The sequence below is a fragment of the Haliotis rubra genome, unplaced genomic scaffold (genome assembly GCF_003918875.1).
Source record: "Haliotis rubra isolate DU_JTF1 unplaced genomic scaffold, ASM391887v1 Scf323, whole genome shotgun sequence".
NCBI classification, from domain to species: Eukaryota; Metazoa; Mollusca; class Gastropoda; order Lepetellida; family Haliotidae; genus Haliotis; species Haliotis rubra.
This window is the reverse complement of record NW_025766995.1, coordinates 1,092,219-1,115,494: the sequence shown is the minus strand read 5'-3', so window position 1 is coordinate 1,115,494 and position 23,276 is coordinate 1,092,219. Positions and strand designations below refer to the sequence as shown.

At 38.7% G+C, this 23,276-nt stretch overlaps 1 protein-coding gene across 1 annotated transcript in view; it reads right to left on the bottom strand.

Annotated features, from left to right (window-relative positions):
• Positions 1–23,059, bottom strand: part of LOC124283865 — a 37,118-nt gene extending 14,059 nt beyond the window's left edge. The window contains exon 1 of the mRNA XM_046719890.1: positions 22,607–23,059. Coding sequence (XP_046575846.1) covers positions 22,607–22,958 — 352 coding nt within the window. The 5' untranslated portion in view covers positions 22,959–23,059. The remainder of the gene's footprint in view (positions 1–22,606) is intronic.
• Positions 23,060–23,276: the final 217 nt, after the last annotated feature.

Here is a 23,276-nt window from a genome sequence, read left to right as displayed (position 1 = left end):
TCCTTCTTTCAAAGGATTAACCGCCAAGACATTGATTCTCATTATTGACTAACTAAATTACTTTTTTGTAAAGAATGGCGGAGATTATGCAATTAGTTCCCAGGTATGCTATCTTGGGTGACAAATGCGACTATATACCAATGTGAAATACCTGAAACGATATATCACTTTTCGTGAACATGTATTAGACTGTTAAAAGACACATCATTTGGAACAGCTGCAGGTGAATGGCATACGGCTCGTTTTTGTGGATATTGATGGATACATTCCTCGAACAAAGTAATAGCCTGACATCATTATAACTACCTGTTTTAGTTTTAATAATTGCATTTTGTTTTTATTCATTTGTCGCAGCATTCCACAGAATCCATGATTTCGTCGTGAAGTAATGAGACAGACAACATACACTAGGGCGTGCGTGCGAATTATGATTTACAATGTCTAGATATTCAAGTTATAAGTAAAGGCAGATCGCCTGATAATAAACTAATTAGGATTATAAGACCAAATAGAAAGACGCACGTTGACTAGTATCTACATACTGGTGAGTGGACATTAACCATGGGAATGTAGCAAGATATTTATTGCGCAGTATGTCACTTCGACCCCCACCTCGCTTCCGAGGAAGAAATCGTAAGTTATAAGTTGTGTCATGCAAAATCCGTTTGGTTATGATTCCAATACATATTTAACTACGAGTAGAAAGTAGTTTTGCTTTTCTAACTTGATGAAAACAAACCATAATCTCATTAATTCTTTAACAGACTTTAGCCCGTCATGTTACGATTATTAAAAATGGCAGCGCACTGTCGCGAACATCCGCGAGTCTGAGAATAAATGCTATTTAGGTTTGTTTTCACCGAGTTACAAAATCAAAAACTACTTTCTACTGGTAGTACAATATGTATTTGATTGATGTCCAATAGGGATTTGCGTGACATATCTTATATCATAACAATTTCTCTCGAGGAAGCGAGGTGGGTGTCAATATAACACTACTTACAATATTATTGTCACTTCCACCACGACCTCGCTTCCGAGAAAGAAATCTTTATGCTTCAAGTTGTGTCATGGAAAATATGTTTGGTCATCAATCATATATATATTGTACTACAAGTAGTAACACAGCAAAAATAAACTGGTTTCCGCAATGCGGAAACCTGGTGGAAAGTGGACTGAAACTTAAGTTTCCACCTAGAATCCAGTGAGTTTCCGTTCTTTTACATTGAGTTTCCGCAATAACGGAAACTTACAATTACCCACTTTCTAAGGGTTTCCGCAAGGTTTCCGTTACCCACAATCCAACAGGTTTCCGCAAGGTATCCGTTACCCACACTCCGACAAGTTTCCGTTGAGTTTCAGTTAACTTTGAATCCATCAGGTTTCCGCAAGGTTTCAGTTATTAATAAGACTCCAACAGGTTTCCGCATAGTTTCAGTTACCAACAATCCGAGATAGTTTCCGCATAATTTCAGTTACCAACAATCTGACATAGTTTCCGCATAGTTTCAGTTACCAACAATCCGACATAGTTTCCGCATAGTTTCAGTTACCCGTTTCAATTTCAGGTTCACAGGTTTTCATATGCGCTTCAAATAGTCAAATTTAACCATTCTTCTTTATTCATATCATAAACTCTTGTTAAAAACAATATAAGCAATTTGTTATTATCATGACATTTACTTAAAGAAAAACAGAATATATAATTAGATTCATTGTTTTATTTTCTTAACATGAATATGAATTAGCATTTCAGGCAAATAAAGATCATACATATAACTAGTAATATAGCACTCAAAAACAGAGCAAAACATTTTGGCATAACTCAATCCAATTTAAGAAAGCATATATAATTAATAACAAAGTAGTAATTTTTCATCAGTTAAACTTTCATTCACTTATTATCTTGAAATAGCATGTAAGATATGAAATTTATTTCAAAAATCATGCTAATGGTGAAAAATAACAATAACATACAAATTAGTACAGTAATTAAACATAGCTGCATCGGACATTTATTTGCACGCCTTGGTATTCTGCCACACACAACTATCGCCAAACATCCACTATGATATACATCATACAATAACACAACATACTGCTTACAATACAAAAATAAAATAAAATAAAAATTACATTATGAAATTGAAAATAAATTCAATTATATTGCAAGAGTTGGTCAGTTAGCCCAATAAGGGGCATCCCTGAGCGGAGATCCCTCCGGTTGGTTGGATGCCTCATTCTCGTCCTCACGTTGGCCATGACGAGAGCAGTAGAGGTGTAGATTCTTTCCAAGTTCAGTGTCGTCGTGTATGCCCTAAGCTTGCTGGACTCCCAGACAAAGGAGACGGAATGCAACTTGTTGACGTCATCTTCGTCACTCACGACTGGTGATGTCATGTCTATGGTGAGTGTTGTCGCTACCTTTTCTTTCGTCTATCTGGCCAATCGATAGATGCAAGTCTGTTTAGGCGATGTGCAAGTTTCTGCAAATGGCAGGTAATAACGAATTACTAGGTTATTTTGATAAATTACACAAACATCAATCAACAACAAACTGAAAATGCCAAGGGTGATTTAAAATGTGTAATCCAAAAGGAAGTTTGAATAAAAGAGAACTAAATTGAACAATCACACTTTGCACTAGTTTTCTGAAAACTCAAATTATGCAATTCATCACACGTCATTGACCGAATGAAATATCTTATTTTCTAAAGAAGACACACAATCTATACAACATTTGCTCTGGAGTTACATGATTCCCAGACCAGACGTAGTAATACGTTATGTATATATCTGAACATTTATTGCATTTTCTATATAGCAATAATGGTACTAGTAATAGATTTTCATCAAATTGTCATATTCAATCTCTTACAGTTCGTATTGAGCCCATTTCTGGTGTCCCCCGCCGTGATGTTGCTGGAATATTGCTAAAAGCGGCGTAAAACCAAACTCAGTCAGTCAGTCGTATTGTTGAAGGCACAAGTATATTCACCCAGTAGTGACTGTATGTTTACACCATAAAGTCTCTGAGGTGTATTTTGAAGTGAATAATACAAGACATGAATGTTTACGGATGTCAACGTCTTTATTATGTGAAAACACAATGTTTCGGGGTGAATGCTTACACCTGACGAAGGGGTAATCATCCACTCTGAAACATGTTTTCACATAATAAAGGAGTTGACATCCATACACCTTGTCTCTACACTATTAATTTGAAATTATTTACTATTTATAATAAAAGTCAGTACAGATAGGTCAAAATTACCTTCACATGTTCCTGCTGACCATCCTTGGTCATTCATTATACAGTCTCCAGACACATCATCAGCTTTGCTAAAAAAAAACCCAATAACACGTTACTTTTCTTTGCATTTCTTAATTCATCCATTCGAGTTTTAAAAAAAAGCCCAAACAATTGCAGCAACATTTATACCAGCAAGCAAACTACAGATTTATCACTTTTGGTTATGCAATCAGTAAGTGAACGGCCTGCCGTTCAACATCCTGATGAATGGAGTTTAGTTATCTCATGTGACATAACCTTGGAGAAATTACGGTATTGTAAAATCAAGGGGTCAGTTTGACTGCAATTTCACACAGGTGTGAAGTTAAGATTTATTTGGTCCAATTAGAAATCATGATTAAGTTACCGGTTATTCAAATCCATTTGCAAATGAAACTTTAGTATGGTTCATTTTGTGAAAATGTATCTAGGGAAGCATAATAATACAATATTCAAGGTGAAATTATGTCTATGTTTCATAGTACCATAAACACATACCTTCAGTAAGAGAGGGTGATCTTTTCCTCCAGGAGTAGTCGTGACACATGTTTCCTCACAACAGCCTAAATGAATAAAACAAATCCATTAATATATAATCTATTTGCTATATTTTTCAAACTTGTAGTGTTTTTTTAGATAGACTTATTTTACTTCACCATCGTTTGAAAATAATTCGAGCAAAACTGTACAGTCGTGGGACCTAAATATACTTCAGTCGGCAAGATTCTCATAGACTTGCATGCTTTTTTAGTGTAGCTGTGTAATTTTCATTAATTCAGTTTTCCATATTTGGTTGTCAAATTTTGAAGGTTGTTAGGAAATCATCTTGGTCACAGATACATAATTTTCCGCATTGTAGTTACATGAGCAACATATATATATATATATATATATAACATTGAGTATTCTTTCCCCATAGACCGCCATGTTAAAAATTGCCATAACCATGACACGCACTGAATTGAAAATAAAACGGAAATTATGTCTTTGTAGCTGAGATGATTCATGACCCATGTGCAAAATATGAACAATATCAAACGGATATTAAATAAATTCAATGTCTAGCTGCACCAAATTAACATGTAAGTCGAATAATGCATAGAGACGAATACCTATGGCCAGTGGCTGTAATTCGACAGATTAGCTTGTTTACCAATCCGGATTTCAGTACGTAAAGTAAATAATAATTCATTAAACGTTATTTGACAACAAAATAACTTGGTCTTACCTGACAGGGTCGTTCTACTGCGAGTTTTTCGCAGCCATTTCCATCTTTCTTTTCCAGGTAGCGAATTCTCTCTTCCAGTGCTTTGAGGAAAACTGATGCGGCTATGAAAATCGCGTCTCGCAAAGACTCACGGGAAAAACACTTTGTTGTTGTTTTTTAATCTAAATCTAACATTACAGTTTGACAATATCTTTCCGCGTTATACAACAAAATAAACATACACTGTATACCTAAAATGTCAGCTGTGTGTTTTTATAATGATTTAGGTAGTCTCGCGTGGACGTGATCCGGTCGCCATTGTTTTATTTGTTTACATTGCCGACATCAAAGGGGACCGCGAAAGGTGGAAATGAGCAGATTGAATGTGAGTACCCAAAGTGACAGCAGTGGGCTGTTATGAGCTTAAGGGTCTTTTCATCGCATTATGGGCACTAATTGCTCCTCCTCAGTGTCAAGCATCAACATGTAGGCCTAGAGATAATTAACAGTGAATAAATCTGAAAACATATTCACGTTACTTTAAAAGTCCTGATCGAGCTTCATGAGTCCTACTCATGAGAACTTGTCTTAGTGGCAAATAGGTGATTTTTCAAAACCCTGTCAGGAGAAGGCAATATACGAAAATATTTCTGCTTGACGTAAAACTTCATCATGTAAGTAATTTACCTATTGAGCTCAAAACATGCAAGTGCATTAGACATGCTTATATCATGTTCATTCTTTTTCAGTTCTACACCTAGATCTACGTATGCTATTCCCATGCATTATAAGTTTACTTATTACTAGTCTATATGTAATGTCAGCTCATTATATCTGAGTGAGTGAGTTTAGTATTACGCCGCACTCAGCAATATTCCAGCTATATGGCGGTATTTATCCAATTATACCAGTTCATCTATTTTAGTGTCAACATATTTTATTCAAAACAAATTGAACCAGGATTGGTAAACAAGCCGCAATGACTTATTTGAATACCTCTCCATTTCATTGATACACGAACAAAACAAATAATAAATAGGGGTTATAGCTAAAACGGAACCACAGCAGAACGGTACCAAAATCGTTTGGCGAAAACGGCACCGTATTGGCGAAAACGGGTACTGATTTCTGAGCTAAAACGGCACCATATACAAAACACAGTATGCTGTTGACATTTTTTATGTTCTTAAGTTCGTTTAATTATAACATTAGAATGAACATATAAAAAACACAGTATGACGTTGACTTATGGTTTTTTATTTCATTTCAACATTAGCAAGATTATAACACGCGATATATAACTGGAATATTGCTAAAAGCGGCGCAAAATCATAACTCACGCAATCACCCATTACATTAAAATAACCAGATTATAATAAAGACGATAACAAACCGCCAACATAACACATGTTCACACGTCCATATTTGGCCGGATGCTTATTTGGCCGAATGTCTTCATGAATTGCACTAAACGATTGGTAAAAGATTCGGCATGTTGATTCTTCCTGACAGTCTTATCGCATACGACACAGTGGTGAGACATTGTGATGATTGATATGTAATGTGTACATTCTTGCGTTTTAAATACAGTTTCATTTTGACACTGAGTTTGGGCGATTTGAGTTGAGTAAATGTACTTAAAACATCATAGGTTGTGATGTTTTCACGCTAAATTTACAGGCTTTTCCAATCACTCTCGGCACAGTAGATGTTTTGACTATCGAAACATTCTACAAGCCGATTATCAGTCAGACTCATTCATTATCTAAACATACTGGAATCCGATTATCAGCTAACACAAACTTTCCAATCACTGTCGGCAGAGTAGACGGCTTCCAAAATTCTGTATTCAGATTATCTAATGACAAATAAGATGTTCCCAATAATTAGGATTTTATTTGGTGCCGTTTTCACCATAATATTTGTAGCCGTTTTGGCAAAGTCGAGGTTCCGTTATGTCCAAATGGTGCCGTTTTCGCCTGGTGCCGTTTTGCTGTGGTTCCGTTTTAGCCTGCACCCATAAATAGTATGCAGCATGATAGGAAAGCAAGCAACTCATCTAGTTTATCATTTTATAACCATTAAAACAATTATTACATATACTTTACACTCATAGCTTTGTGTAATAATTTGTGTAATCAATTATTAAACCTCTTAGCCTTACAATGCATTGACACAATTCACGTATAAAATTTCTAAAATAATCATTTTTTCAATTTACAGATACGTGTTGTGGATCCACTGACTTGTTGGAGATTGATAAGAGGCTTGGCTTGGTAATCATTTATAGTTACACCATACCATGCTCCTAATTTCATTAAAGGAAATCTTAAAGCAATACTTTTTATTCATCAGCATTTAGTCAAAAACAAGTAAACACTAAATCGATACATAGAATAAATTTCTTTATCTTTGTGAAAAATATAATCACTCAAAATGTAACAGTGCGTGGATTCCAGTGTAATTATAAGTTGATATGTTTTTCAGTTCCAAGAAAAAAGACCAGTTTTCTGTCCGCACTGCCAGTCGTTTGTTTCAAGGAAACAAGGAATCCGTCTGGGATGGACGGCAGTTTCTCACCAGGTTAGTCGTCAAAGATGCTTCACTTCATAGGTTTCACATAACGACTTCAGTTTGATCTGTCCCTTAATTATCCATCATATATCAATAACGAATATATTCAATTATTGTATATCAGATATGTAACTGTAACTGAAAGTGAATAAGTTGTGTTACACATCTTACAGTTTTTAAATTAAAGTAAAGGTCACATTAAAAAATAATATTTTATGTTATTATATTGCTGTGAATGTTTCCTTAGAGGGTTGATAAAACTAAGAAATACCCACGATTTTTTCATTCATGGGAAATGTTAGGTTTTGTATGCTTTTCTCAGTTGAGTTGGTCATTTCAATTTGAAATGAATAAGATCACATATATAATCAGGTATTACATTCAGTGTTTAAACATGATTCGTGTCTATTTAAAATATGTATGCGCCCTCTTACCTATGCTTAGATTTCAATTGGCGATTTGGTAGTAGATGTTACCTTGAATATGAGTACAGTAACAGTAATAAATATTACCACAATTTGCTTCAGAATACTGGGTTGGCTACTATTTTCTGGTTCCAATCAATCAAATAAGTGACATGTCCAATGGAAGATACAATATATATGTATACTACAGATCTTTCCTTTGTAATTGTGAAAAAGATCGTTTGATTACATCTACAAATTAGTCGTTCTAATTTTATAATTTCATTGTGATCAGATGTACCACTGTGCATGTTTTTGAATATGTATACATGAGTTACTTTGGCTGTTTTCGTATTTTTACTAAGCATTGTATGTATTGTATTTGCAGGATGATGCAGAGTCTGTGTGGGATGATGAGCATGGCAACGATGTTGTGCCAGACATCAACCAGGAAATCTTCATATTCACCTACAGATCTTAAGTAGAGCATACACCATCTGTTTGTGGTTGTGGACTGGTTCAAGCCTTGTTGTAATCAACTTGGTTATATTTCCCCTTTCTCTGTGTTGCAAAACAAATGTCTCATCTCAGGCTCTGTTTCATATGTACCAGATCAGAGGATGGCTGTCTGCTCAGTATGAGAGCAATAGAAGCTTCATGATTGTCAGCAAGTTGCCAAGTCTTTACTATGTGAGATTGTTAGTGTGTATATGTTAAGATACATTGAGGCAGCTTCAAATGTACATTTCATGTATATGGGCCCATGACCTTTCATACAATAAACATTTGAATTTGAAATCTGTTTAATAAATACCACAGCAAGTATGTTATGCCTGCACTAGTAGACATCATTTCATCATATGCATAAAATGTTGTAGGGTTTTGACATATTTGTATTTGCATATTCATGTAGAAGTGGAAATGTGAGCTATTCACAATAATGAAACAGATGAATCATATCAGTGACTGTGTTTGTTGTTTTTCGTGTACAATGTAATACATAGTACATTCACAAGTTATGCAGAATGGTAGTGAGTTACAAAGTAACATCGGCAGCCATATCGTGACTAGGAAAGTCGTAAATCTAAATTTGTAAATGTGTACATGAAATAAAAACAAACTTAGGTACTTACCTGTCTTCGAAGGACAGTAAAAACTAGTCTATCACAAATGTACACTAAAAACTGGCATGTAACCATAAACACTTTAACAGTACAGTATAAAAATGGGTTATAGATTGCAAACACCTGAAGGTTGATCAACATACTAGGGACTACGGAACGTACAGTAAGGTGCTTCCCGCATGGACCCTAGCTGGATTCTGTATATAGAAATTATCTTGCAAATGTAACAGTAAGTAAATATTGTTCCCCACTGGAACAGCACAAAGCTAAGTTTGCCATTTTATCTAAGCTGAAACCAACAGAAACCTAGCGGAAACCTACATTACCCAGTATCCAATAGGTTTCCGCAATAACGGAAACTAAGTCATTTTGCTATGAATGTTTCAGCGAACTGAAACTAAATGGAAACGCATAATGATAGTTTCAGTTGTAGAAACCTGACGGAAACCTAGATTTGTTAGTTTCAGTTTTGTAAACTATGCGGAAACTCGCATTGTCTGTTTCCGCACACTGAAATCTAGCGGAAACCTACATTACCCAGTATCCATTAGGTTTCCGCAAGAACGGAAACTAAGTTATTTTTGCTGTGTAAGTAGTTTGATTCTTTAACTTCCGCGAAGCGATCTGGACAAATTTAAGATATCGTTCCAAGCTTCCACAACGCTTGTTTCGCACTCACAAACATAACTCATTTACTAAATGATTTAGCACGAACTGCGGGGTCCGGTGGAAATTAGTGCATGGTGACACCATCACTCGACCCCCCAGGACGGCAACGCAACGATTGACAGCAACGCAACGATTCGTTTTGCTTTGAGTAAGTTTCGTTGTTCAGACCATCCTTTAATGTTGGAATAACGGTGAAAAGTAAATATAAAACAACATGAGTGATTCTACCCTCAGTGTATTGTACTTACCATTGAATCAGAGTACCAATTCTTTATTGAATGTTCATTTTACTGCGATCTGAGAAACGGCCTTCTCCCACAATACTACATAAATAATCCATGTGAAACATTGACAAAAAGAGCGAAGTTTTTGAATATAGAGTATAAGATTAAATTAGACATTGTACACGTTAGCATACAGCTTAATATTATATATGGCGCTGGATTGTATTTTCATCTTTATTATATGGTCTCTGCTTATGATGATACATATTTAAACTCAACGTGACAAATTCACTTTTCACCCACAACACTGAACACTTAAAATGTTGTTCACTGCAATTTCGACTAGTCGATAATCCTTTCGTTAACCCCTTAAACAATCATTACTAAAACAACACCAAACATCAAAGACTACCGCCAGTCGCCTTAACGACCCCATGAAACACTCATGCCGCCCCATGCCACTATTTCAATTAGCCCATGCAGAACAATAATTTACCATCACCCACCAGTTATCTCCCCTTGCGGATATTTCCAAGATTGGAAATTTTTGGAAACATCATCTTTCCAAAATTGGAAAGTCTTGGAAACATCATCTTTCCAAAATTGGAAATGTCTTGGAAACATCATCTTTCCAAGACATTTCCAAGCTTGGAAAGATGGATTTTTTTTCCAGTGCCTTTTACGACAAGCATAGTCGCCTTTTATAGCAAGCATGGGTTGCTGAAGGGCTATTTTACCCCGGACCTTCACGGGTCGGCCATCAAAAGAAAGTGAGTGAGTGAGTGAGTTAAGATTTTAAGTCACATCGGCAATATTTCAGCCATATCGTGACTAAAGCAAGTTATAAATATATCAACAAATTAAGTGTTGTGTCTGTATATCAGACCGGGGTTCACCTCGACTCTCATGATGCGAAGGACGATGTCGTCTATGTGTCCCGTGTAATTTTCATCCGTTTTGGTGGCCATCAAGAGAGTGAGTGAGTGAGTGAGTTGAGTTTTACGCCGCACTCAGCAATATTCCAGCTATATGGCGGCGGTCTGTAAGTAATCGAGTCTGGACCAGACAATCCAGTGATCAACAGCATGAGCATCGATCTGCACAATTGGGAACCGATGACATGTGTCAACAAAGTTAGCGAGCCTGACCACCCGATCCCGTTAGTCGCCTTTTACGACAAGCATAGTCGCCTTTTATAGCAAGCATGGGTTGCTGAAGGGCTATTCAACCCCGGACCTTCACGGGTCGGCCATCAAAAGAAAGTGAGTGAGTGAGTGAGTTAAGATTTTAAGTCACATCGGCAATATTTCAGCCATATCGTGACTAAAGCAAGTTATAAATATATCAACAAATTAAGTGAAATTATAAAATTCTGCCGACGAAGGACAGTAAAATAACTAGAGTATCACAGATATAGATAAAACTAGTAACTAAATCTAAAACATTTGAACTATACAAGACGATACAATATAAAAAACAGGCTATTGATCGCCAACAACTGAAGGTAGATCACCATACTAGGGACCATGGGGACTTACAGTACATTTGCTTCCTGCATGGACACTAGCTGGATTTACACCATCCCTTCAGCCGTTAGCAATTAAACAAAATTAGCCATACATTAAAAGAACAGGTATTCTACGATTAAAAAAGTGGAACATTTTAATTTACTTCGAATGTTGTGGGACTTACATACCCTCTCAGGAGGACAATAATTTTACAGTACTTTAACCCCCCTCGAGGATACAGCCACTAACAATCTTAGTTACTAATTCAAACTTCCAATCTTAAAATATTTATGTATTTACAAATCATTTAACAAATCTAATTCCTTTAAAAATGCAATAATTAAATGAGAACTGATACTATTAAAAGATCCTTCATAGTTCGTGATTTAAAATATTTATCCCTTGTGATGGAATACTCAACACAGTCAAGCAAGACATGCTTGACCGTGATTCTTTCATCACAAGGGATACAAAATGGAGGATCCTCACCTTTCAATAGGTATTCGTGAGTATATCTTGTGTGGCCAATACGACATCGTCGCATAATGACCTCTTCAAATCTGGACTGACAACCCAAGTAAGTGTAACCGATATAGGGTTTTATTTCATGTAATTTATTGATACCTACTTGGGTATCCCACTTCTTTTGCATCAGATCACGGATATAAGATCTTATAGCAGCTTTGTAATCAGAGTATGGGATCAGAAGTGGTGTCACAGATTTGTTGAGTGCTGCCTTAGCAGCAATATCAGCCATTGTGTTCCCAGAAATGCCAACATGGCTGGGTAACCAACAAAGACGATGTCGCATTGGCCAGTAGCAAGTTCATTGTACAATTCAATAATTTCTAATAAAAGTGGATGTTTGCAAGAAAGATTTTTAACAGCCTGAAGACACGAAAGAGAAACTGAAAAGATGATATATTGTTTATATTTACGGTGTTTATTAATATATTTAAGAGCTGTTAGTATTGCGTTTGCTTCTGCTGTGAAAATTGAACTGTCATTGGGTAATCTGGAAGATATTGTTTTGGACCCAATGACAGTGGCACAAGCCACCGCGCCACCATCCTTGGATCCATCTGTATATAAGGATTTATAGGTATTATATTTATTTCTTAATTGACTAAATTCTTGTTTATACTGTAAATCATTAGTTTCTGATTTTTTAAATGTAGTTAATGTTAAGTCAACTTCTGGCCTCACCAATTGCCAAGGGGGAGAAGAAAGAAGACGAGAAGGAGATATATTCTCCGGCTCAATACCAGCAGCAGAAAGGAATGGTTTAATTCTGTGCCCAAGAGGCGGAACAAGAGAAGGCTTTTTGTTATACAAATCCTCATAAAGAGGATTGAAGACACAGTTAAATGCAGGGTTAGACTCGTTAGAATATAGTTTGGTAATATATTGTAAGGATAATTTAATAGGGCGTTGGGAAAGAGAAGGCTCATCAGCCTCAACATAGAGACTATCAACTGGAGAAGTTCTAAATGATCCAAGACAGAGTCTTAGACCTTGGTGGTGAACAGAATCAAGTAGTTTAAGGTTGCTTTTGCAGGCTCCGCCATATACGATCGAGCCATAATCAAGTTTAGATCGTACCAATGATCGGTATAAGTGAAGGAGGGTAGTTTGATCCCCTCCCCACTTTGAATTGGAGACAACCTTTAACAAATCGAGTGCCTTCAGGCATTTAGCTTTAAGGGATTTAATATGTGGCAGGAATGTTAAATGGGAATCGAAAATTAGGCCCAAGAATTTGGCCTCCTTTACAACTTTGATGGGAATGCCATTTAAAGATAGTTCTGGGTCTTTATGCGGCTTATATTTTCTACAAAAGTGTAGACAATTAGTTTTGGTCTTGGAACATTTAAAGCCGTTTTCAAGACACCATTTATTTATTTTATTTAAACACAACTGCAATTGCCGTTCAATAGTATGCATATTTTTACCACGACAAGAAATATTAAAATCATCCACAAAAAGTGATCCATCGATTGAATCGTTTAAAACCTTGGATAAACTGTTAATCTTGATACTAAATAAAGTGACAGACAAAATACTGCCTTGAGGGACACCCTGATCCTGATTGTAATGGTCAGACAGGGTTGAACCCACTCGGACTTGAAATTGCCTGCCTTTTAAAAACTGTGATATAAAAAGAGGCAAACGGCCCCTCAAACCAAAATCATGTAAGTCCTGCAAAATGCCATGCTTCCAGGTGGTATCGTATGCTTTCTCGAGATCAAAGAATATCGATACTGCATGTTGTTTATTTACTATTGCATTTTTGACGAAGGACTCTAAACGTACCAAATGATCAATGGTACTACGATTTTTCCTGAAACCACATTGGATATTGGTGATAAGGTTATTGGTTCAAGATACCATGTTAATCGATTATTTACTATTCGTTCCATGGTTTTACAGACACAACTCGTTAAAGAGATTGGTCTGTAATTAGACGGATCAGTATGATCCCGGCCAGGTTTTGGAATGGGGACTACAATGGCATTACGCCAGGAAGTTGGGAAATTCCCTGTAGTCCATATCATATCAAATATATTTAGCAGTGTTTCCAAACACGATTCAGGCAAATGCTTTAGGAGCTGATAGTGGATATCATCATCCCCTGTTGCTGTATCATGAGCTTGCTCAAGAGCGGTATGTAGCTCATGGAGTGAAAATAGTTCATTATAATCTTCACCATTGTCTGAGTTAAAATTTATTCTTTTCTTCTCCTGTTGTTTCTGGTGTTTTTGAAATTCAGGGACATAATTTGATGAAGAAGAATGTTTGGCAAGAGTTTCGCCAATTTTATTTGCTATGTCAGTTTTATTAGTTAAGAGATTATCACCATCCTTCAGATGGTGTACAGCAGATTTAGAACCTTTGCCCTTAATTATTTGGACCATGTTCCACACCTTGGACATAGGTGTACGTGAGTTTATTTTGGAAACAAAATTCCTCCAAGACTGACGCTTATTTTGTTTAAAGGCACGTCGAGCCTTGGCATTTGATATTTTAACTTTGTCTAAATTATGGACTGTAGGATGTTTGCGAAAATATTTTTCCGCTTTCTTCCTGCACTTTCTGGCCTGTTTACATTCATTATTAAACCATGGTTTACGAATGTGTGGAGTTGCAGAGGACTGTGAAATTGTTTTGTCAGCAATGTCATTTAAAATATCCGAAAAAGACTGTATAGGATCTTCACTGTTCCTAAAAAGATCATGCTTAATGTCTTCAACACACAGAGTCTTATATAATGACCAATCAGCCCTGGCAAAGTTCCTTCTGAATATGGGTGGATCATCACCAGGGTTGATGTTTTTGAGAATGGTTGGGAAGTGATCACTCCCACATAGGTCATCATGTACCGTCCATTCAAATTCATTATATAAGGTTGAATCAGTAAGTGATAAATCCAGGGAAGAATATGTTCCCGTAGCTGGATGTAAATAGGTGGCTGAATCGTCATTGAAAATACATAAATTGTTATCGGAAATGAAATCCTCAAGTATTTTACCTTTAGTATTAATGTGGGCACTTCCCCAAAGCGGGTTGTGTCCGTTAAGATCGCCCATAATGAGACATGGCTTCGGAAGTTGATCATATAAATTTTGGAAGATCTGACAGTCGAATGTCAGAAGAAAGAGGATATACAAGCTGCACAGAGTCAAAGCAATGTGCAAGGTCAGCCGAACAGCTACAGTTTGAAGATTGGTATTCAGAGATACAGGGCTATGAATAATACCCTGGCGCACCAAAATGGTAGCACCCCCAGTTGCTTTATCTCCTGGAGGAGAAAAGGAGTGATAATCAGTATACTGTCTCAGATTAAAGTTATCGGTATTTTTTAGATAAGTCTCTTGAAGACATAATGCTGATGGTTTACAATCTTGTATCAACAAGTGAATCTCATTGAAGTTATTTTTTAATCCTCTGCAATTCCACTGCATTAAAGTCGACAACTGAGTCATGGTGGCTCAATTGGCGATCGTTCCCTTGAATGTGAGGAGGAACTGTTCCTCTGTCTGTCTTGTGTAGACAGAGTAACCTCCATATCTAGAGGCCCAAAAGAGTTTTCTAGAGGAACCTCTGAAGATGAAGGGATGGTAGGGTTGTTTTGTTTAGTTTCCTTTCTTTCTTATTTTTCTTTGTATTTGCACTTGACGGTTGAGACGAAGACGTTTGATATGAATTGCCAGGCAGACGGTCTGTTTGGCTTCCCGACGTAGATGTAGTGACCTGGGCTGGAGACTGAGTGACTGCAGCCGTAGTTAGAGTAACTGACACGATAGGTTTCTCTGACTTGACCCAAGTCAAGTCAGTCTGACAGGAAATAGAAGACGTTGCTACAGAGCGTGTAACTGCAGCAGAATATGTGACAGTGGATGGAGTTGATGTTTGGCCTGATAACATTTTTTTTGCCTCAAAGTACGAAATATTGTTTTCACACTTAAGTCTCATGATTTTGGACTCTTTTTGCCACACAGGGCATGCCCTGGATGAAGCAGGATGCTGACCCTCACAGTTTGCGCACTTGTGATCTTTCTGACAATCTGGTTCCTCATGGTGGTCTGAACAACGGGGACACACCAGAGAGTTACGACAAGACTGTGATCCGTGGCCAAACTTCTGACATTTATAACACCGGAGTGGATTGGGGACATACACCTCCACTCCGATGTTGAAATATCCTGCTTTAATTGATGTTGGAATATGAGACCGAGCAAACGTCAAAAGATACGTATTGGTGTTAATGATAACACCATCTCTCTTGACTGTAAAACGTTTTACTGCCGTCACTGCTTGTTCTTTTAGTTCTGTGGCAATGTCCTCTTCACTCATGTCAGCAAGACATCTGGCTCTGTCACGAACAATGCCGCGACAGGAATTTAACGTTCTGTGCACAGACACAGCAACCTCAATGTTGGCAAATGTTTTGATGGATAACAAATTGACAGATTGCTGTCTCCGTGCACACTCCACAAGAAGTGAACCACTACGAAGACGGGTGACATTCTTTACTTCACCACAAATACCAGAAACAGCCTTTGAAATGGCAAACGGATTTAATTTGATTGGCAGGAAATCTGCAGCCTCAATGACTAAAAATCGTGGCCAAGAATCACTGTCAGAAGAATTTGATACAGATGTGGGATCTAAATCTTCAAAACGTCTTTTCTTTTCACTACGAGATGAACCAGAATGTGATAGTGCCATGGCGAAAGGAAATGATTCGACACCCCTGCTCCCCACCCACCATGGAGTGTCAACAAGGACTGTGTCAATATGCATCGGATATCCAAGATGCTGACACCAGGGATACAGGGGTGTTATACTCCAGAGAATATGACATGAATAGCTGTATTTATCTACCAATTTAATGCCAGACTGGTTCGGCCCTTGACAAGAAATTGGACACATACATTACCCAGGGGTCAACATCACCAGATTGACCCATGAGCCACCGCCTTCTGGCATAGGACTCTAGGCAATTTAAAGTTATGAATAATTTAAACATTGAAAATCAAAATTTCCAAGACCCAATCATAATTTATTGTGCAAATATAACCACCATGCACAGGGCTTGACGTGACCAGCCGATTGATAGAACCGGGCCAGTTCTACCACCCGTCTAGGTGAAGTAAGCGCCGAAGTGGTGTGTTGGGCAACAGGAACACGGTTCCAGGATCCTATTGCCCTCAACCACCCGATCCCGTTAGTCGCCTTTTACGACAAGCATAGTCGCCTTTTATAGCAAGCATGGGTTGCTGAAGGGCTATTCTACCCCGGACCTTCACGGGTCGGCCATCAAAAGAAAGCTCGGCGGAGATCTGTATAGTTTCACTTGCACGTCGATTTGGTTCATGATGTAGCGTCTAAGCTGAAAGAGATCATGCATAATAGGACCTTCCATGTTGAAGCTCTTACTCTCCGACATAAGCTTCTGTTAGTCGAGTTTGGCTTTGTAACGTCCATGTTTTCCTTGATGAATAGTTGTGATGTCAGCTTGGAGTTGGCGTCGACTTCATTTGTATTTAACAACGTTTTAATGATGGCTTTATACAGATAATGATTGTTTGTGGAATTGATGAGGCGACTCTGTAGCCACACGTCCACTTGAGACAATAGTGAGTGCAGAAAAAGATTGACCGGAGAGCAGTCGTCGGTTAGCGCTAGACTGGTTCCGTCTGCTTTGGTCACGTGACATTTGAGGTACAAGGACGAGCAGCTGAGATCTATGTAATCTAGACTGTTTTGTTCGCTAATGTGAAATTTGATAGGAGCTGATCCGGACAGGGGTGAAATAAGGCCACAGTCTTGTAGATACGTCCTTTCTACTGCCGTTTGCGTCGGAGGTAGACTAAATAGATCCAGTTCTGGTGGTTGGGTCTGTAGAGAATATGGTAGACATAATTAGCTAAATATATCTCTGTATGAGAGCGATTTCCTTGTTTTCGCTCTTTTCCCATGTGTGGATAGTTTCCTCGGCTTCTCGTTTCTGGTTGGAGCTTTCTTCGCTTTCTTCTTGTGCAGATTTTTGTTCGTACGTCTGCCTTTCGTAAGGGACTTCTTCCAACTGCCCACCCCATGCTTGCGACTTTATTTTTTAATCCTCATACCTTCGTTTATGGCTGTCTTGGACACGGTGTCTTTGATCTCCAACTTGGCTTGTTCTACTGCCTGTTCTACCAGACTCAGGAGATTTATATCCCTTGCGACATATACCACTCGTTCGACACGCGGCTTCGGGAGAGTTGACATGTCACGTGGTGAGTTGATGATCATCAGATTTGATGCGGAAACTGGTGACATGGTCGTGACATTGTTTCTGGAGTTATTGTTTTGGTGAAAATAGGGAGAGAACGTAGCCTTCCACGTCGATGCTGTTGACTGTTGCACTCGTCTCAACAGGGGTTGACGTTGGCCGTGTACTATGATCGGTTCGCAAATGGAACAGAATATATACAACATTCCATTCAAAACATATCTTTTCTCATTGGCGTTCTTTCTTTCTGGGGTATACTTCTCGTAGCGATATGGTCCAATGTCAGATAAGTCTGAGTGGTTGTTTCAGGTAGATGGAAAATTTATAAGGTTTATTTTCAGGAAAATACTCAACGCTGTTGTCGCTTTTAGTCACAATCAATTCCGTTGACGTCATGTCATTCTCTCAACGCATGTACGTTCTTGATTTGGTCAGCGTCGATCCATGAATTGAATTTCTTTGGATATCCGAACCACTTCAATAAAACATGTTTGGTCCTTTTCTTATTTCCTTTCTTACCAACACATTTCGTTTTGAGTATTTGTTCAACTCGCCAATTCACTTCGTTGGGATCGTGAGGATATTTATTCAACTCGTTTCGATAAAAGAATCCTTAAATGGGATCGGATTGGAGGTCTTCTAGCCAATGACGCTGACATCATAAATACTTCTTCCGACCATTTCTGTTCGTATTCCTTCTCGAACGTTCTCTTGACCAATGATACTCTGACGTTGTCTCCTACTTTAAATGCAAAGTTGTTGTTTCATAGAGTTTTGTTTTTCGCTTTGTCCGCGTATATATCCAACCATATGCTAGCTTTGTTTGATGGTTTCACTTCCACGGGTGCTCTTCCTCTCAGGCTCCTGTGCGGGTGATGGTTGTAGTTATAAACAAGGTCTTGTCATACGTCGATGTACCTATGGGTATGACTGTACGTGAGGAATCGATACGTCATAGATATCAAAGTACGAATGAAACGTTTGGCGTAGTTTGCTTTAATGTCTGAGTTTTACGTAACAAAATGTTTGACGTTAAATAGAGTGTAAATCTGTCACACTGTTTGATTATTAAATTCTGTTCCTTTGTCCATTCTTAGACTGTATGGCGGTTTCTCCATGGATGACAATAGTTCCCTCATCGCTTTGGCGGTCGTGTTTGATTCTTTAGTTTCCATAGGTTGGACCAAGATATATCTCGAAAAGCAGTCGATTACGATGAGAATATACTTATTTCCGTCGTTGTCTTGCGCTTGCCTACAAGTCTCCTTCTGCTTGTACGTAGATTCCTCCCACGATGACTTTATTTCTTGAAAATCGTTTGTTGGGTAAACGATGTAGGTTGTAGGCGTCTTGCGCTCTCATCCATCTTCGTACGCCATGAGAAGAGACGTTAGGGTTACGACGCTTCAGAGCGGGGTAAAAAAAATCTTTTACCCGAAAGCGCCTTTTTTCCTAGGATCATAGTATTCCTGTTGATAATCAACCTGCATGACTATACTTTCCCACACCAACGTTTAACTGTCCGTTTGATATGGTTCATCCACTGGTCGGTTTTGACACTGATTTCTCGGTAGTCTCTACTTTGATATTTCAGAAAATATAATGGAGAGATGACGCATAGATACGGATCACCATCCACGTACTGACGTCACTTCAGAATTACCGCATCTTCGTCTATCGCTTTCATAGACGTCTGACAACGTGCATCGAAATCATGCTCTGTCTCCCTCTCATACGTTTTTATGAATTTCTATACCACTGCGTCATAGGCGCACGATAGGTAGTATTCCAAATATGCTGTTACTCTAGAGTCTATTTCGTTGAAGCATTCATTGCTCAGGTATATCTTTATAAGCTGTGTCCAACATTTAAGTCAGGCTGCTTTTATAATGCATGAGATATATTTTTGTTGCCACACACTCGGATACTGTGGGTCAAAAAGTCCTTCACAAAGGCATTTGTGTCAATGAATTTACCTCGTCGAAACTGATCAGAGTCTGTCTCAAACTAAGGACCGCCTCCGTGGTGTAGTGGTCAGAGCGTCTGCCTGGAGAGCGGAAGGTCGCAGGTTCGATACCCAACTGCGTCATACCAAAAGACGTTAAAATATGGTACTTATTTTCCCCTGCCTGGCATTCGGCATTAATGGGTACAACAAGGACTGGTCGGCTCAGATTCAGTCTCATGTGTCCGAGTGGGGTATTCATGCTTCACCGCGGCATGGTATCTCAGTGGGCTAGCACTATAAAACCAGCTTAAGTCTGGGCTAGTACAAGCAGCCGTACATACACATACACACGCATGCACGTCGTCATATGAGCGAAATGTTCTCAAGCATGACGTAAAACCCAATTTCACCTCTACTCACCTCATTATATTTTGGATTTTTAAAAAGAAATAACTTTGATTCATAAATTGTGACGTACATAGAAATGGGTTTTTTTAAATAATTTGGTAGGAAATAATTATAAACAGAGATTGATTCTGGCTGTGCCATCGATGACGATTGAAGAACTGTAAAATTAGTGTCCCCCTCACAGGGTACATAAGATCGCCCGAGGAGCTGCCGTTAAAATGTTACCACCCAAGACAAGGACCGCTACATCTGTGTTGCTCACGTGTGCCAGTCATGAGGACTGCAGAACACAAACCTGATTTGAGGAAAACTTCACACCCAACTGTCAGGAATCGATTGTGTGAAGTGGGGATTCGATCGTGAAGGACAGTTTTCGCCCATGATTTGAGAGACTTCCATCGCAAAGTCGTTTGAAGTGGTGTCGTAGTGTCCGGAACTGGAACCTTAGAAACTGCAGTGGAGTCTGGTTCAGTGATACATCACGATTTCGTCTTCACTGGCGAGGTGGACGACAGCATGTTTACACTTTGCCCCTAATTGCATTCGACAGGTCGACAGATTCGGGGGCAAGAGTGTCAACGTGTGGGGCGCGATATCCAGTACACTAAAGATCTGACTTAGTGGTGGGTCAGGGGAATTTGACACGTCACATGCTTCCGATTATGGACCGGCAGAGGGAGCATGACAACACTACTTCACATAAAGCACGCGTCACGTCTGCTGTCGAACTCAATCGATGCGTACATCGAAGTCAAAACACTCCTCAGACACTTCCAGAACTGGCCATCGCATTGTAGGAAGAATTCTGCTAGAGCGACTTCGGACTGACTTAGACACCATCTTCTGGACTCCAATAAACACAACAATAAGGGCTGCTGTTGTGTTGACGAACTCTTTGTCTAGAGACGTGTAAACTTTCACCTTTTGAACATTGAAATTACGTGAAATAATTGCTCTTAAACTGATGCAAAAAAATATTCTAAAAATGCCTTGTCCGTTCCGTCATTTGAAGAGTGTATAGTTTTTTTCCAGCAAACCAAAACAAATGAATTTTGAAATTAAGTTTTGCTCGCTAGGGGGTCAAAATGTTTTCCCCATTGTGGACTGACATGTATTAAAACGAATAACGCATAATACATTTTGTGTCATGATACTTATAAACATACTTTCATTCATTTACAACCTCCAAACATGAATTGTTTTGCAAACGTAAACATGGGCGAGGTAGTTATCAAACTAAGTTTTCGAACAATTGTTTTCATCCTTAGCATATATTCATGGATTTTCTGGACTTTTGGGTTTCCAGAATTAAATTGTGACGTGTTATTCATTTTAATGATGAATGAAGTAACAGAAAAATCACTGCCTCTAACCCTAATTAAAATAATCAGACTGGGCAGAACCCACGCGTATTTGAAATCATGGATATGAATTGAGGAAATGGCCTCACAATCCACAATCATGTAAATCTATAACGTGTATAAAATGTTGTAATGTCTGCGGAAACCATGCGTGTAAATAGAACTTTCTATAAATGAGATAGATTTGTTTCAAGATACAAGAAAACACTTGCATCCACATTGGTCCTTATCACCCTATACTGGTCAGCAGCATGCCAGTCCTCGAAGTGGCATTAAACCAATCTGGTTCTCTGTGGCGCTCACTGATATTGGTTCCAATGCGGACGTTATTAGCGTTACCCAGCACCAACCACGAGGAGGCTGCTCTTCAGGACCTTTTACGACCAGCAATTGATGCTGTGGACACATTCTGCATCGGTCCACACGAGGAAAGAGCTATTAGCGTTACCCACCACGAATGACTCCTCTTTAATAACGGGGCGATGGGGTAGCCTAATGGTTAAAGCGTTGGCTCGTCACGCCGAAGACCCGGGTTCGAATCCCCACATGGGCACAATGTGTGAAGCCCATTTCTGGTGTCCCCTCCGTGATGTTGCTGGAATATTGCTAAAAGCGGCGTAAAACCAAACTCAGTCAGTCAGTCAGTCGTCACGCCAAAGACCCGGTTTCGAATCCCCACATCAGCACATTGTGTGAAGCCCATTTCTGGTGTCCCCCGCCGTGATATTGCTGGAATATTACTGAAAGCGGCGTCAAAACTAAACTCACTCACTCTTTAATAATACTGACATGGGCAATGTAATGGCATTGAACCAAGATGATTCTTTGATATCACTGATATTGGTTCAAATCTGGGCTTAGATTTTCGAAGCTCTCGTAGCGCAAAGATAGTCGTAATTTAATGTTAATGTATGTAACTTACGAGTATCTAAGCGCTAAGAGAGCTTCGAAAATCTAAGCCAGGACGTTAGCGACTGTTATATAACCTCCGATTACGGCACACAGTGATAAACTGAGTGACATGCATGCAATGTGTCGAAAGAATTATCACAGTAAATGGGCACATGGCCGTTTTAAGATTTCGGAACATCGTCACACAATATACTTACGTTTGTCAGTTTGGAAGAGCTGATACCCAGGGGCAGCAATCGTCTTCGCAGTGACTCCTCTGAAACGTTCGCTGAGAGTGACACAGGTTGGCCCGCCGGAGAAGAATTGAAAACTTGTGCAGTACGTCTCTTCCGAACATGCACGAGTACAGTCGATCATGCTCCTAACTGTGAAGGTGTGTATTTCTGACTCTACAATCTTCCTATTGTCATACTCCATAAGGCGTCGCGCATTCAGAAAGGTGTAGGTCTCAGCGGCTGTGATAGAAGAAAACACAGTGAGACCAATGAAGTAGATACACCTGAAGAGCAGACAGGAGAGAGATAGCATCTTCATGTTGCGACTCAGCATTCTTTGGTAATACAGATTCAGCTGACAGAGAACTCTTTCAGGGGAACAGTCCTTCAACGGGATGAGAACCAGCCACACTATAGAAAGTATGAATATCCAAAGTTACACTATTCCTGTATGTGACTAATGTTGTGATCCGTATCTCTTGTATGGAGATTTTAAAACTCAAAACGAAAGAATTGATCTGGTGGTATATTCGCAAGAAGTGTTTGTTCAGCTAGCACTGCACAACACCACCCAACTGTCATCATTTATGCAAAGAAAACAGACTGAATCAATATCTGCTTTCGTAGTATGTTCAAAGATGTCTACACAAAC